Source organism: Peromyscus maniculatus, chromosome 9 (assembly GCF_049852395.1).
Source record: "Peromyscus maniculatus bairdii isolate BWxNUB_F1_BW_parent chromosome 9, HU_Pman_BW_mat_3.1, whole genome shotgun sequence".
Lineage (NCBI taxonomy): Eukaryota > Metazoa > Chordata > Mammalia > Rodentia > Cricetidae > Peromyscus > Peromyscus maniculatus.
The window spans coordinates 14,753,608-14,770,995 of NC_134860.1; the positions used below are offsets into that span (position 1 = coordinate 14,753,608).

The window sequence follows — 17,388 nt, forward strand, 5'->3', positions numbered from 1 at the left end:
TGCCCCCTTGCTGCCTTGCTCCTAACAAACTGCTGGTGGTGCGTTGGAATCAATAGGCCTGTCAAATTAAGCAGGCTGCTGTAGGTAGTAGAGCAATGACATTGTTGTTCCCAGGCCTGGTGCTTGCGCGCAGTGGGAGCCGGGAGGTTAAATGAAAGCTGGGCTTCTGTTGGAAAGCAATGTTGACAGAGCAGATAATCACCTGTTCTGGAACCCCAGGCCATGAAGGCAGGAGGGAGGGTGTTTGAAAAATCAGTTTTAAATGTATGTCTTTCCACTCAGTTCCTAGCTCATCTCCAGATGTGTCAAAAGTACTTTATTACCAGTATGACTCAGGTGCCTAGAGATGGAAAGCTGAAAGGTTATGCCATATTTTCAAGAGTCATTTTTTAATGTAAGTAATTAAAAGCAACTTGCCTATTGTTGCTTTGAGAATTTTTGTGCTTGTGTGCCTTAATAGGAAGAACTCTAACAATTTTCTCCAGAGTTCCTCTAAAGCAAAATATTATAACTACAGCCCTCTTGCAGACACAAGGGACAACAGGCTCCCTTTCCATCTCCCTCCTTAGCCAGATGCCTCTGAGCTACTGCTCCAGGCTACTGCTTCATCTTGCAGAGAGCTGTTTTCATCTACGTATTAATGCCCCAGCCTTCCTGCTAGAGGCTTTCATAGCACTCCTCAGTCCACTGGCTGTAGGTGTCAGCCCACCTTAGATCTCACATCTGAGGGGTTATTATTTAGTAGCTATCACCTGTAGTAATAAGCAAATGCCCTGAGTACAGGAGCATTTCATCCATGATGGGAATTTTTAATCATTATGAGAACTCATCATGTGTGTGCTGATATTATTAACTATTTAATATGTATGTGAATGTAAAGATGAATACATGAATCAATAAGTTAGTACTTGATATGCTGAGCAACAACTTAGGTTTCAGGAAGAACTACTCAAAAGTAATAAACGTTTTAAAGAAATGACTCCTGGCTTAAACCTATAAGATATGTCAATGGCTTCAACTTACTCTCACCACTCAATTCAAATATCACTGCCATGGAGCAGGTTTCAGAACTCCCTTTGAAATTATTCACAGTTTTTTTTTCTTATTTTTAAGTAGTCATGTTAAAAATTAGGATAAACTTTCATATTGTCAGAAAAACCAGGCCCTACATAGTGAATATAAGCCCACTGTGCTACCCAGAGGTTGAAAGCAGCTCAACAAAGGTCAGGTTTGCCGGTCACACATTAACCAAGCCTCATTCTTCTACCCTAACAGGAATGACTCCTGTCACAACCCTTCACCACTACCTCTGTAACGTCATATAAGACATATACTATCTAAGATTGTTTCCTTGGGATGCAGGAGCTACCCTTCCCTTGGATACCATTAAAATTGGACCCTTTGCCTCATTTGGTGCAACTAAATCTTCCTACTTTAGACTCTGGCTATATCACCCAGCTGCTACATTAATAAACCTCCTAAATGAAGGATGATTCCACTTAAGGCTGTTTATCTCCAATACCTTTTCCTCTCCCTACTCAAACCTAATACATACATGTTTCTACTATTAGCCTGTGCACATTCTGAGGTCACCAACCACTGGTATTGTTTCACTCACAAGTAAATATTAAATAAGTACTATTGAATAAATACACTCCTAACAATTATAGCAGATGGGTTAGGCATTGCATTCTTTATTCTTACATTTTAGTGCTCTTTGTTGTCTTTTAACTGACATGGCAGCATTATAGACCACTAAAGGAATCTTCTCATTCTGATCAAGAGAATGGATGGGTAGAAAGAGGCCTAACAGCCAATTGGGCAGATTAATCATCTAAGGGACCACCCCTCATGAAGGCACTGCTACCTTAAGCCATGCTAAAGCAATAAGGGAATAATTATCCCTTTAACAGGATAACATACGTTTCCTTTCCAAAGTTCCCATCCTCTAGCTCTGTTACTTAACAGAGCCAAGCTATGGCTTTTGGTTAGTCAACCCACTTTTGAGAATGATTCAGAGAACTGGAACTTTCCTTTTTATTTCCATCTCTATGCTAAGCATGCTTTACCTACTCTTTCAGAGTTCACTGTTTTTCCAAAGGCCCCCTCCCGCTATAAGGCTGCATGTCCATCATGTGGCTGACCTCCATTTGGGCCTGCCTCTTCTCAGTCTCTGCCTTCTAGGCAGTGGCTGAGATTTATGTTTGTCTGCTTCATCATTTTTTCTTTCAAACTCTAATAAAATTATACTCAAGTTACCATTTAGGTCTGTACTTAAGTTCTCTTATTAATGAGACAAAGGCCCCCAAGAGAGGACCCTGATTTCCCCATAATTCCTATTGAATGATACTTTCACCCATAAACCTGTCTTTAAAGTGGCTATATAATTTTCTTACCTTTCTTTGTGGTTACGAATATGCTTTCTTGGTTTTATGGGAGAACCAATATCCTCCCTTTTAATGACTATCTATCTGATCCTTGAACTCCTCTGAGAAGTTTCACACTATTGTCTCGATGGCTCTGGAGGTCATAACTCTATCCTCAGTGCCTTCTCATCCAGGACAGAACTAATGAGAATAGTTCAACTTTAAGTCACAAAGAATCTACTTATAAATGGAGGCAAAGGATGTCTGCTTCTGAGTCACTGCAGGGATAACCAACTCTCATCTGTAGCCAAAGTTCAATGTGTCTAGAATATCATGTGATATCATGTGACTATGTGTTTCATCTCCTGTTAAATGACTGTCGAGTTAAATCTTTCACATGAATATTTCATGAAGTGAAGGGATGCCAGACACAGATAATTTATTTGTTAAACATTGCAATTTGCAAAGAATTTTTGAGTAGTTAACCTGTACTTCAAGATTTGCCCAATATCATAACCAAGTAGCATATAGTGGATTCAAGTACCCTGTTACCTTCTTTGGGATGGAGATAAATGTCCAAATGTTCACAGGAAGAAAGTGGTAACAGCATTAGAGGGTGGTGTTCACAGGTCTCCAATGATTACATTTATAACCAGAGCATAGACTCTGAAAATCTGTAGCATCCCTGACATTTTGGGAAAGAGAATTTGGGGTTATGGAAGGTGCTCCCGCATTTGAGGATGTTTTCAGAGGCCCCAGTTTGTGGCCAGTGCATTCCAGCACCACTTTTCTTCCAAGACTTCCAAGTGTTCCTAGACTGTGCCAAATGAGAAAGAGAGACAAACCACCCTCTGTTGACAGCCCAGGAGAGTCCATTGCCTTATGTAGATGCACGCTTGCATTTGAGACCCTTTACTAGTGTGCTCATGGAAGTGACTTTCCCAAGCTCCCAACCCATTTCACTCTTCTGTAGGTGATTCCACAGATGTTAAACAGCCTTACAAGTCAGTGTACTCCCACTGCAATCTCTCCCCCACATGAACTTGCTGCTACAAAGAGATGGGAGGTCACCTGTTGTAACTGTGTAGTCTTATAGTTCTCAACATTCTTACAATGAGCCAACCCCCACCACCACCACTTTCCCTGGAATCAGAGGCCACCTGGCTCCAGGCATATAATATAGCTTACTTACTAAGCTTGGTGTTTGGGGTATGGGACCTCCCTCCTCTCCTAGGAATCTTTGAAAATGGACACAGGGTACCACTTTTAGTCTAGGTAGAATGGAAGTATCTCTTCATAACCCTACTGTACTATACACATTGAGTTAATATATCTCCTAATATGTTTCTTACCCTGAAGAGCAATTTCTCTCTTTCTCTCTATGTTTACCTATCCATCTTAATGGCACTCCTCTCTTGGTTGTAAGAGGGAAACTCTCTTTGCATATATGGTCTTTTTGTGTGTTTTAAATATATTGTTTTTTCCCAATCCTCTCCTACCTCAAGGTTTCATCAGAGTCTGAAGACCTTTTTTTCCCAATAAACATTACTCCTCCAGAGCAATTATGTAACAGATCCTTTCCAGAGCAGACTACTTGTACTACACTCATATTTAACAATGTATCATTGACATTGATATCTCCTCATTTTTCTTGCCAGGAAGAAAAAAATATATGTGTATGTATATATGATATGTATGTATATATGATATGTATATAGATTATATATATATATATATATATGTAAACTTATAAGGCAAATGTGTTTTCAAATTACCTCTAGCACCTTTGCATTTTAATATTAAACCACCTAAAACTTCTAAAGTCTTTTCTATGGTTCTAGTCCTGCAACTGCATAGACTCCCTGCATACTTCCTTTTATGATTTTTCTAGAATAGCATTGAAGTAACACAACTATTCCTTTTGCAGGAATAATTAATATCTATTTTCCAGTCACTGTTTCCTCTCAACTTACAGTGTGAAAAATTGCAGTCAAGTTGCTGTTTGCTTCTTGCAATAAAACTGTGAGCCAAGTCTGTGAGCATGCAATCCACCAAAGATGAAATTTGACCAGAAATAGGTAGACAGAGATTATTCTTCACTATCAAATAAAGGAATGCAAATTTCAAAGAATTCAATTTCCCACTTGAATTTAGCACAGGAAATGTTGATAAGGATTTTACAAAACTGGCAACCACCCACATCGCTTCCTAGGGTTGAAGTTGACATGTCCCTGTGGGAAGAAGTTTGTTCACCTCAATCTAGTATAATTAAAAGGACCTGTACATTTAATCCCTTGAACGGCAGGCAGCCAGCAATGTGTAGGATGCAGTCACTGGGTATATCTAGCTCTTCCATGCAAACTGCTCTCCTTTCATGCGGATTCATCTCCAGGTCTCTCAACCTCTGTTCAACCGGTTGCCCTGGTTATCTCCTGTAACTCTACTGAAATGCCATATAAGTGGAGGACTGCCAGAATTTATGACCCCCAAATGCTTCTGTGCCATAGAGACTATTTTGAGTTAAAGGTCACTGAGAACAATTGAAGACAGGAAGAACCCTATAAGTGGGGCAGATTCCACATGTACACACATCTGGCTGTGCTCCACAAGGAGAAAAAGCCTTTCAACAATTCTTACCAAAAAGGAATACACTGAAATCTGCAAAACAAAACAATAATCCCATATTGTTCCTGCTTATATTCCCATAATCTGCCTTCCCCACCTAGAAATCCCAAAGCTCCATTTCCTTTAGCATAAAATGCTATTTAAGCCTAAATTCAAAACATCCCTTTGTCTCATTTACTTTGGAGTATTCCATATGTTGGATTTGTGATGTATTTACATATCAAACTCTTTTCTCTGATTCATCTCTCTTCTGTTTAGGGCCTAGCAGAGAGAACATAATAGTGAAACAAACATTTTTTTCCACTCATGTCCCTTTTCTGTAAAACAATGGTGATGATACAAGAAGATGCCATCTACATATCCTCTAAAGCCCAGAGGAAATGATACAGTAGAGACTCTTTGTACCCTGTGTCAAGACAAAGATCTCCTGGGTCCTGTAGGCTACAGAGGAGAGGTGTAGTGGTCCTAAAATCATATGTGATGAAGGTCTTTCAAATATTGTGAATCCTATGGATAACTCATTTCTTCACTGTAATTTGAATCATAATATTCAAGTCAGGGGAAGAAAAGGGAGACACATGGATGAAATTTCCTTTTAATGTTGCCATTAATAGTAGAGAGAAACTGCATGCTTATTACAATGGCTGGATGAGGAAACTGTCATGAGGTCACTTTGTGGACAGTTTTGCAGCTATCTCAAATGAGTGTGTGGCAATCATACAGAAAACAGACCTGACTGCTTTCCATTAAATCTAGCCTATGGGCTATAGAAACTATAGCCTTTCTCCAGGTATGCTTTGATCAACCTGTTGTACAAATACTAACTTCATTTTCAGTCATTCATTTCTGCTTTCCTGCAATGTTTCTTCTCCCATAAAGCACCTGGATCAAAACAGAACTCAAGAAACTTGAAAAGCCTTTCAGATTTGTTCTCACCACACCTGATGGCAGGTCCTTGGCTTCCTTTCCCAAAGCATTTTCTGAAAAGGACTCATAATTATAAATGTGGATCTCCTAAGCTCAAAAACTGTTCTTCATGAGGACCTAGAGGCCAGTCTTTGAAATGCAATCATCAGGAAGGGTAGAGGCTCTGTGTCCCAGCCTTGTGGGAAGGTAGATTTCTGATTCCAGTACTGGCTAGCCAGCAGACACAGCTGCCTGATGGCATTTACACTGTCCAACCCTTTGCACGCTTAATTCCCTGCCTCTGATTAAGCCCTTGCTCAGCCTTGTTTCACTACTTGCTTCCTCCCTTTACAAGGCCTGGTCACTGCTGAACCTATTGAAGTTAAGTATAGTTCATGCTGGACCCCTTTTCCTATTCAATGTTTCATTACTGATTACAGTCTATCCCTGCTGCTTCTGCAGGTGTCTGGCTTTGTTTATTGTTCATAGGGCCAGTTGCTAAGGAACTGAAATCCTCATCATGGTGGCTGTTGAAGGTGCTGGGATTATACTCATTAGAAATCATTAGCAAAGGCATTCTCTCTGTTTCTGAACAGAACAATCTTGCACATTGCCATGAATAAAAGTTTAAGGAAACTTTGCTGGGAAGCAATTCAGATTTATGAATTTCACATTAAATCAGCTAAGTACATCTGTTACACTCATCATAATGGCAACTTTTGGGTAATGATTTCTTAGAATCACAAATGATGTGCAAATTCTCAGTGATTTAAGCATTTGGAAGGGCAAGCATGCGGCCCGGGTGATTGCCTATTATCCTCAAACACCCGGTTTGTACCATGGTCTTTGTTCTTTCATTTCATGCATCAGAATCTAGAAGCAGAATCTCACGTGGGGGCAAAGAATTAACCTTACAAGGCATGTCTCAGCATGTGTTAGATAGCATCCCATTGTGTTTAATTCACTATTTCGCAATGTATCTCAGAAATGACTAAAAGTACTTCTCAAAGAATGAAGCAGGCAGAATGTGTGTTTGGCTTCCAGACTGACCCACATACAGCATCAGTCTAGCTATTAGAAGGGATTCTGTGACCACAATTCTCATTTCTCCTTTAACCCTAACCATGAACTTTTCATGCCCTTTAGAACCTGACTTGGATGTGAGTCAGCCTCCAGAAGTATGACACTGTATGTCTACCATATTTTTATTACAAAGTAAAGAACCAAGTGGTTTATGGAACAAGCAACCAAAACTTCTATCACTGTCAAAGGTCAGTTATTATGGAAGATTAGAATCATCTTTCTTATTTAGTGTTTGAAAACACACACACACACACACACACACACACACACACACACACACATTCATACAACTGCAAGATGATTTAAGCAAGAATTGCTATTGTGGTGAACAATTCTATAGTTCTGATCACAGTTTCCGTAATCCCCTCTGTACTTAAGATTCTGAGATGGGCAAGGAAAGGAATGTAGAGACATGCAGCTTACACTTTGCAGCTGGACATGGCTCTTCATCAAACTCTCGGACTTTGTCATTGTGCTGGATGCCTTGAGGCTGTAGTTTTTCCCATTCTGTGACTCTTTCAGCTGCTCTTGGATTTGTTTAGCCTGTTTCCTGCAGATATGAACATGTGAATAAATATTTGCATAGATATATTTTGTTAATTTTTGGATTTGTTTTTTACAGTACCTATATTTGTCACATGTGAAAGCTATATAGATAATCTAAATCACAGAGGCAGTGCTTAATCCCTTTTGAACCACACCAAGAAATACCTCTGACTAGAGATATTTTGGCATTATTCATTATCGTAGATGCGTTAACAAGCAATGGCACTCTAAAAAGAGAGACACAATTATAACGTATTGTTCTAGACTTACCTCCTATGGGTGCAAGTAATCCCTGACATGAAGTGTTCATGTACAAAAAGTTAGAGATTCCATAGAGAAGTACGCAAAGTTAACATTTGAAGCTAGAGCTTGGCTAACATTTTGGCAAAGATATACTGATATTTATATACTTCAAATATATGTAGCTTTGCAAATGTTAATGTGTATATTTTATTTTTTAATCTGTTTGGAGAGTTTATTTTATGTTACTAGGAAGCCAAATAATAAAATAGTTAACTATTTTTTTTGTAGTGATGAAGGTCAGATCTAGAATCTCTTCCAGGTTAGGCAAACAGTTTACCACTGAGCTTCGTAAAAGAGTTAAGCCTTTGTTAACTAATTTGTGAGCTAATGCTTACACAGTAATTTGCAACACATTGTTTTAAAGTCCATTACACTCACTGTTTTATTTATTTCCACAATAAACTTTTGTAATGTAATGCAATATTCTATACCCATTTAATAGATGAGAATGCCAAGGCACAGAGAAATGAAATCATTTGCTAAAGGATATTTAGATTGGAAGGATTCAATCTGGTTAATCTTGCTGCAAGCTCTGCTCAGAATCACTACTCAGAACTGTCAAGCCACTTGTATAAGGTCCTTCAGCTCCTTAAATGGAGGAGTTGAGACTGAGCTAGGATTTTGAACTCCCAAGCAATATGCCCTTGCCTGCATACATTGATTTTTGTTTATACCATTCAACATTTATACCAGAAGGGTGGACTAAACTATTTGTCTGTTTATTTTCCTTTTTCCGGGATTTCACAGTAATTATATATCATTCCTAGACTCATAAATATAACTGCAGGATCAGTTTCTAAAGACTGCTTCTCCAGTTCTTAGCCCAGAAGGGATCCCCTAGTAAAGTGCCTCTCAAATGGCAAGCTTGCCAGGGAGACAGCGCTCAGAGCGTGAGACTGACACAAGAGACCTCAATCTGCCATCCACTGTTTCACTGCCCTTATAATTACCTAAACTTCTTTGAGCCTGTTTCCTTTACTTAGATTGAATTCATAAGAGCTATCTCCCATGGATACCATGGCAGCTACAGACAAAGTGTTCTTCTTTTCCTTTTTGTTACCCAGCATGCTCAGCGCTGTGGAAAGATGCTGCAGACGTGAGGACATTGCCCCCAAAGATAAAAGATTGTATAATTGCCTCTCTCACACAACACTGGTATACTTTCTAAAGGACTTGAAGGTAATAAGCATCTTTGAATTTAAATCCCAGTGTGAAGTAGTTGTTTGTTTAAACATTTCTTTTATCTTTTCAATTATTGGGGGGGGGCAGCTTTTAGGTCTAACCCTCTCAATTGCTTTAATCCAGCTAAAATATTATATCTACTTCTTAAGAACAAATCTATAGCCTGTTGATAAAAATAAATTCATCTCATGAACATTTAAGGAGCACACAGCAGCCACAAAAAAGGGATTCATGTGAGAAGTAAACAGGAAATTGCAGGGGAGGGATGTTAGCCAAGTAAATCAGCACAAAGCAGTAAAAAGGTTAGCAAGAAGCAAACAGTTAAATCTAGAGAGGTAAGATAGAAACACTGTCTTTTCTGTCATCTCATAATTTAGAAACTGGAAGATAAAGCTTTTTTTTTTTTTTTTTTTTTTTTGTCTTTTGAGACAGGGTTTCTCTGTGTAGCTTTGGGCCTTTCCTGGAGCTCACTTGGTAGCCCAGGCTGGCCTCGAACTCACAGAGATCCGCCTGGCTCTTCCTCCCGAGTGCTGGGATTAAAGGCGTGCGCCACCAACGCCCGGCAATTTTTTTGTTTTTGTTTTTGTTTTTGTTTTTTTGTCTTATAAGCTTTTAAAGGAATATTATTCATAAAAATGTCTGAGTGTGTGCTGTGTGATGTTCTGTATGGCAAATGTGTTGCTCTGATTGGTCAATAAATAAAATACTGATTGGCCAGTGGCTAGGCAGGAAGTACAGGCGGGACTAACAGAGAGGAGAAAAGAAAGAACAGGAAGGCAGGAGGAGTCACTGCCAGCTGCCACCAGGACAAGAAGCATGTGAAGATGCCGGTAAGCCACGAGCCACGTGGCAAGGTATAGATTTATGGAAATGGATTAATTTAAGCTATAATAACAGTTAGTAAGAAGCCTGCCAGGGCCATAGAGTTTGTAAGCAATATAAGTCTCTGTGTTTACTTGATTGGGTCTGAGTGGCTGTGGGACTGGCGGGTGACAGCGATTTGTCCTGACTGTGGGCCAGGCATGAAAACTCTAGTTACAAGTGTGTTTTTTGAATCCTTTTATAATTTACCTTCAGCACCATTTTCATGCAAGCCCTGACTCAGCAATATTTCAGGATAAATGGCCTTTCATTTGGAATCCGCCTTTGGCTCTTTCCCATCCCATTCTTTCCTGGTGTTCTTCTTTCATAATTACAAGAAGTTTGTTTGTTTTTCCCTTCTTCCCTTAGCAAATTGGACCAGAGGAAATGATCAGCATCTGACTGATTTGCTGTCCTCCCTTAAGAACAATCACTCTCTACAGGGTCTATACATACACCCTGGAATGCTACCAGCTCAATAAGGTCAGGACCAGACTACTGAGTTTTAATACCTCTGGTGCAATGCCTTACAAAGGGGATGTGTGTAGAACTGTAGATGTCACAAAGGCTGAGTCTCTGAGGGAGCAGGTCTTGGGATAGGAGTAGCTTTAAGGAATTTTACTGGGTGTGTGTGGTGTCATCACATTTGGAAGTGAAGGAATGGGGATTGTGGAGTGGGAAAAACTGAAATGGGGTGCAGCAAGGATGTAGACCTTTGCTCTCATTTTCAGAGCCTTACATTGAACTCCTGTTGCAAGTGCATTATCTCAGTACAGCTTGCTTGAGAGCATTTTCCTAAGTTGTTTGCCTGCAACACAAGTACAAAGACCTCCACTGCTTAAGAAGACAACAGCAGTACATCAGAGCATCCATGTGAGCCCAGAATCTTTTACTCAGACCACAGCACATGGGAAGAATCAGGTTGCTGTATTGTGAGCACATTTTACCAGCAATTCCAATTCCCAGGCTCCCCACCATTTTCCCAACTTTGATAACTCATCTCTACCTATAAATTTTCCTCTCCTGTCTATGATTTTGAGTTTAGGATTGAGCCATGTGTTTGATTTTCAGATAACTAAAGACTGGTGCAACCAATCTTATCCATCTTTCCTGTATAGGTTAAAAGCAAAGAGAAACTCATTTAGGAATTTGGTTTCCAACTAAACCAAGTGAGCAAAAAATAAAGGCTTGAATTAATCATCATATTAACTATAAATGGGGATGTGTGAGTTTATTGAGAATTCCTTTCAGTCTGTCTTTTGGTATTGCTAGAGGATTCAGCTATCTCCACTAGAACTTTCTGACTGGAAGATGTCTTTATTTCTGCCCCCTCATGTTAGCCACCTCAATTTTTGTTTTGGCCACGAAACTACTTTCTATGTGAGGTTGCCTGTTGGAACATCCTCCATGAATAAAGTTATGTAAAGAGGATTTTGAGAGCTTGTGATAAAAAGCTAAGAAAACAATACAAAAGTCTTATGACTGCTGTTCCTCCATAACATGGATTGTTCTTGGAATGTGCTTTTGTGCCCCTTCCATGTGTAGTTTACTTCAGGTTGCCCATCATCTATCATTTTTATTCAAGCACTTGTTATCCTAGTGACTATATACAGCCTAAACTCACGAGACCTTTGCTTATTTAGCCTTGCTTACCCCTCAGAATACCCTCAAAATATAAATTGTCTGATGCGCTGAATAAAATTGACTATTGCATGAGACTTTAGTCCACTTCAATCGGTTCATTCTCCCAGGTTTATGCCACCAACTAGAGCACTAATAATTGCTGAGATAGTATTTGATGAGGTCACACAGTGCCAGGTATAACAAGAACCGGGAGAAAAGACCAGAGAAGCAATCTGAGTGTTTATGGGAAATAGGACATAAATGGCTGTGAGCACGGAGCTTTTGGCTAAGTACCAGCTTGCTCTACCCAGAAGGCTAGATCTCAGTCCATCAAATGCATAACTTAGTGAACTCATTTGGAGAGCAATTAAAAGTACCTTATGATCTTGTTATAACTGGGGCTTACAAAGCTGAAAAAATATATTGTATCCTATAAATCCATATTATATATTACATATCTGTATTTTATGCATGAAAATTAAGATCAAGCCCATTATTTTATCTATAATATTGGGGAAAAGGAGTGAGGAATCCATAAATCCATAAGAGAAACATGTGGGTGTTATAACAGAGGACATTCAATTTTGGTAGGAGGGAGATAGTACTTGACATGAAATATACCTCTCAGACTTGGGAAGATTTCTGATGAGCAATATGATTCCAGTTGGAATGGTCTTCCATTTTTATTATTGCTGTTTTTATCTAAACTTATTTATTTTATCTTTTCTTCTATTCTCTACCATATTTTTACTTTATTTAGAATTCATACATTCCTGTAATATGTTTTGACCAAATCCACCCCACATCTCCCCTAACAATTCTCCTCTACTCTCTTCCCACCATTTTTCCCTTCCAAGTTCATGTGCTCTTTTTTTTTAACCCACCAAGTCAACTTAGTGCTTCCTGTATGTGCATGGGTGTAGGACCCTCTACTGGAGCATAGATGGCCTCTCAGGATCTGCATTCTTGAAGAAAACTCACTTTTCTTCTCCAAAAAGCCATAAGTTGCCAATAGCTCCTCAGCTAAGGCAGGTAGAAGCGGAGCATCCCAGTGTGTGCTTTTTCATCAGTGTGGTCCTCTAAGTCTCCGGTGAGGAAGCCTGTATTTACAAGTGTTTCCTTTAAACACTCTGACTCCTCATTATGCCCTGGCAACAGATGTTGGTCTCAGAGCTCCCCTGTGGTCCAGGGAGAAAGACTGATGGTCCTGATGCCACACATCCTGTACTTGCTTGCTTTCATTGTTAAGATGACTATAATCAATCTTTTGCTTAAATGTGTTAAAACTGCAAATTGTACTCTAGGAATAAGTGATTAGTTTTGTCTTCATAGCAATTTACTTATTGCTCTGTAAATTTAATATTACTTCCCAATTTCTTTCTCATACACAGCCATTAAAAGCAGACACTCCTAATGCCAAGCTGGGTGTCTACCCTTTGTGGGCTCGAGTGCTGCTCTTAATTTGGTAGCTATCCAGCCTCCAAGTCCCAGAGTGGAAAGCCATGAATATTAACAACTCAGGTTGCTCATTTCTGATTTGAAGTGTTTCCGATTTGAATACTAAGCAACGCCCTTCACAGCGCCATCTCCTTTAGCTTTCGCCCTATAAGGCATTTTTTAATTCATATTTTTCCAAAAAGAAAGCAGGAAGGAAATATTCCTAGTAACACGAATCAATGGCAAATTGGAGATTCAAATGCACCCATGGCTCATATACTATCCCAACCAGTACCCTCACATGGCCTCACTGGGGCTCCACCAAAGCAGGGGAACTCCCAACTAGGAGCTTTGCCATTCAGCTAGAAGACTATATAAGCCAATTTAGTACTATAGCTTATAGCATAGAGTTAAACTAGAACTCCTGGGAGTCACAGTACCATATTTGTAATTTTCTACTTTGTTCCTTTTACAACTTAATGTTTTAAAATAAATTCCCATAGTGTCTAGTGTTGTTCTCTAAGGGCTTGGGCATCGGCTTAGTCCCCAGCTTGGCTCAGAGCAACCGGTGGAGACTTTAAAACCTGGACCTGTTGGAAAGCCTTCTGGTTATTGAAAATATTCCCTTGAAGGGGAGAGTGAGATTTGCCCCCCCCCCTCTTCCTTTTTTGCTTCACATTCTGCCCAGAGGCGGAGGCTCTCTTCTGCTCCATACTGCAACCATGATGTGTGGCCACATCCTGTCACAACAAGCAATAGGACCAATCAATCCTGATTGAAATGAACAAAACTGAGTCCAAATAAGGCCGTGCAGCTTCAGTATCTCGCCTCTTTGTTAAGACAATAGAAGCTGACTGATATATTATTTGAAAATGCAGCAAAAAAAAAAAACAAAACAAAAAAACAAAAACAAAACAAAACAAAAAAAACCTTGGAAAGTTGTAAGGGCAGAGAGTTAATCACTAAAATCCCAGTGTGCCTGGCACGTGTTTGGAGATCACCACTGTCACAGACAATAGGTACAGAGATGTGACAGGAAATGTTATGTGGTATGCTGGAAAAGGGCCTGAGTAAGAAAAAAGACATTATGTCAAAAACTAAGGAAGGCTGAAAGTATGGACTTTAGTTACACAGTACAATTATTGGACATTATTGTGACAAGAATACCATGCTAATACAATACTTAATAACAGGGTACTAGGTAGGGAGTGCATGAGAATTCTCTATGCTGTTATTATAGTAGTTCTGAAACTCTAAAAGCATTTGAAAAAAAAAAGTTTGTTGAAATAATAGTCACTAATCCTGTAGTCATGCCTCAATATTTCTTATTTAAAGTCATAATTGTAGCTCTCTTTAAAAATTGACAGGTGTGACTTACAGACAGAGATTACAAACTGTATCTGCAAAGTGCTCCATTTTTGGAAAAGAAAATGAACAGAAAAACAGTGGTCCAAAGAAAGGCAATTGAGCATTGACTATGATTTCAGACAGGCTGCAGCCATATAACTGGAGCCAATGTCTTAAGGTTCAAGAACCTAATAGACTAACACTTGGATCTGCAATTCCTATCTTAAGTACAGATGACATCATTTCCATAAATAATTTCATCCATGTTCATTTATAAAATGCAGAGTTATAAACACATTAATATGGATATAATATACTTTTAATTCTACTTTATGAATCATAATAAGTCCCTTCATCTGCAGATAGTTTCTTGGCAAGTGAAATTCAGAGCATATTCAAGTTCTATATCCCAAACTGTGAACCCATGCACAGTTTTTGGTGTTCTTTCATTAAATGTGACTTAAATTTTATGAGAACAAGCAAAAAACTGTTTGAAAGTAAACTGATACTTTTTTGTAGTTTTTTTCTTTTTTTCCTGGAAAAGGCTTTTCCTATTGACAATGGTTGATGGCATCTAGGTTCACAGCAGTGGTTCCTCCACCCCCACCCTAGTTCCTACCGAAGAGAGTTAGTTAGCCTTTTAGTGGAAGTTGCTAAGCCTTTAATGAAGACAGGTGACCAAGGTGTCTGAAACCTCCTCCACTGTGTATCTGAGAACCCTCTCCCCACCACACACACACATGTGGCTGCCTGCATTCACTGCGATCCACAGACTGCTCTAATTCTCTGCAGATCACTGCTGAACAAATGTGCAAAGGATCCCTCTGCATGGAGCTGAAATTGAGACTATGGAGGAAAAGAGCTTTCTTTCAGACGTAACCTTTAATCACCAGAGAAATGGTCTTACTTGCTTTTGAAGTAGAATGCTGCAGAGAACATGCCCACGATGACAATTCCAAAGATGATACATGAAATTGACAGCACCTGCCTTTGATAAACATCTTCACTCTCTGTGAATTTGAAAAACAGAATTAGAATGGATGCTAGTGGGGCACAGAGGCAGAAATCTCCATCTTTGTACTTCTGAGCAGGTAGGAGTCTTTCAAAGCCAACCTTTTTTTTTTGATGTAGTTGTTCCTGTTTTGAATAGGAGAAAAACATGAGGGAGAAATTATGATTCAGTTTCCTTGTAGAGATCTATACAGTAACTGACTGCTACTTTTATTTTTTTCCTTTTGGTATTTGTACAGTCACATAAGTACTCTTGCTCATACTTATAATAACTTGATAAATACTATAAGTGAATTCTATGACTTCTGAACACTGTAGAAGCATATATTTTGGAAACTGTGGTGGCCCCTGATTAATGAGCTACGAGATGAGGGTCTCTGCACTTTCTGGTGTCAGCAACAACTGAGTTTTTATTCAGTGGTGCTCAGATCTCTGTGTCGTCTTAGTTTTGTTGGATCCTTGATGATCTAGCCATTATTCATCTTTCGATTACTCTGATATTGACATCACTTTATGAAAGAGATTTTCAGTATTTATACAAATATCATGTTCACCACGTCTGTAGCCATCTTAGTGCCCATGTTCTGTACAGGAGACACCAGCCTCTATACCAATGTGGCACCTTGCCTCTTGTCATCACAAAACATGCTAATTCCAACACTTCACTTTTCAGTCACTACAATTTACACCCAACTCATTTTCTAAAATATGCTTAGTAAAACAATTCTTCCACCTTATTAAGAGCTCTGGATCCACAGATTCCAGAACTTTCTCTGCAAGTTTTGTTTTGTTTTCTTTTGTTTTCATTTCTGTCTTTAAACACATAAACACCATAGGACATGATTACAATCATTGGCTCATTTGCAAATACTCTCTTCAACTGTTCCCATGTACTTTCCCATTCATCCATTTGGCAACATATCCCCACAAAAATTCAAGAAAACTGTAACCTTCACAACACCATGTTGAGTATCTCATAGTACACCAAGAATACTATGCTACGGGGCAGGTATTTTATAAGAGATGAAGGTTGAGAATCGGCTTTCTTAGGTGGGCATCAAGTCCTGGACAATGCCATCAGCTCACTAGCTCGCATACTCAGGTTCATCCATCTACTTAAATTATACTCAAACATCTGACCCAATGAAACGTCCTTTATTCTCAGATATTTCACAGGTCCTAACAAAAAGGAAGCCTGTATAGAGAAATTATTCCAACATTCTAAAGTAAAACACACAAAATTAGCAATTCATTCTCATTCATTTTTTCCTCCCTCCATCTCTTTCTAACCTCTATTCCTCCCTCCCTCTTCACTAATTTAATTAGCAATTCCTCAAACTTCAGTGTGCTTTGCAGTCTCCTTGAAAGCTCCTAGAATTCAGGCCATCCTCACATGCTCCTGGTGAGTTACTGACTAGTACACTGCAGTGCGTACAGAAATGTTGGATTTCGGAGAGTCCTCAGGTGATTGTGATGCTTTTGGTCTGGGAGACACATTAGGAAGCACTGACTGAAGGAGGAGTGCCCAGCAGGTGACTCGCCTGCTTTCTAACATCTGAGAGATTTGTATCCTGGTAAGAGATAGTTATAGTACCCATTTCAGACCTTCTAATATACAAGCTGATTTAAATTAATTTTCAGGTGTTTCTCATCCATAATATAGTTAGGGAATTATTCAGGTTGAAGAAATACTCTACTTTTATCAAAGTTGATTCCCTGTTTTGTACTTTCTCCTCTCTCTTTGGAGTCCTCTCATCATTGAACTTTAAAGGAATTACTCTGAATTACTCTACAAGGCCAGTGTTATCTCAATGCAAAACCCAGACAAAAACTCAAAACACTTCCCATCACACATGTAACATTTTCTTAATAAAAAGCCAGGGAAGTGTATATAATAACATATCCAAGCCTTAGTACATTACAAATAGGTGGCGTTGTCATGGGGAATGCAAGTAGGGGTAGAGCTTAAGTGTATCTGTGATTTACCACTTTAGCAGGTTCAGAAAAAATCTGATGACTAGATTATTAAAGGATAAATAGATGAAAGAGCTCAAGAAAGCCTATCAGCACTTAATGAAATCTCTCCAAAACTAGACAT

General features: G+C 39.1%; 1 protein-coding gene across 10 annotated transcripts in view; it reads right to left on the reverse strand.

Annotated features, from left to right (window-relative positions):
* Nrg3 (neuregulin 3) overlaps positions 1–17,388 on the reverse strand; it is a 1,054,015-nt gene that overhangs the window by 17,406 nt on the left and 1,019,221 nt on the right. For all 10 annotated transcript variants that reach the window (XM_076544427.1, XM_076544432.1, XM_076544429.1 and 7 more), the window contains exons 5-6: positions 15,187–15,289; positions 7,404–7,530 (exon numbers count right to left, since the gene is read on the reverse strand). In XM_076544427.1, coding sequence (XP_076400542.1) covers positions 7,404–7,530; positions 15,187–15,289 — 230 coding nt within the window. The remainder of the gene's footprint in view (positions 1–7,403; positions 7,531–15,186; positions 15,290–17,388) is intronic.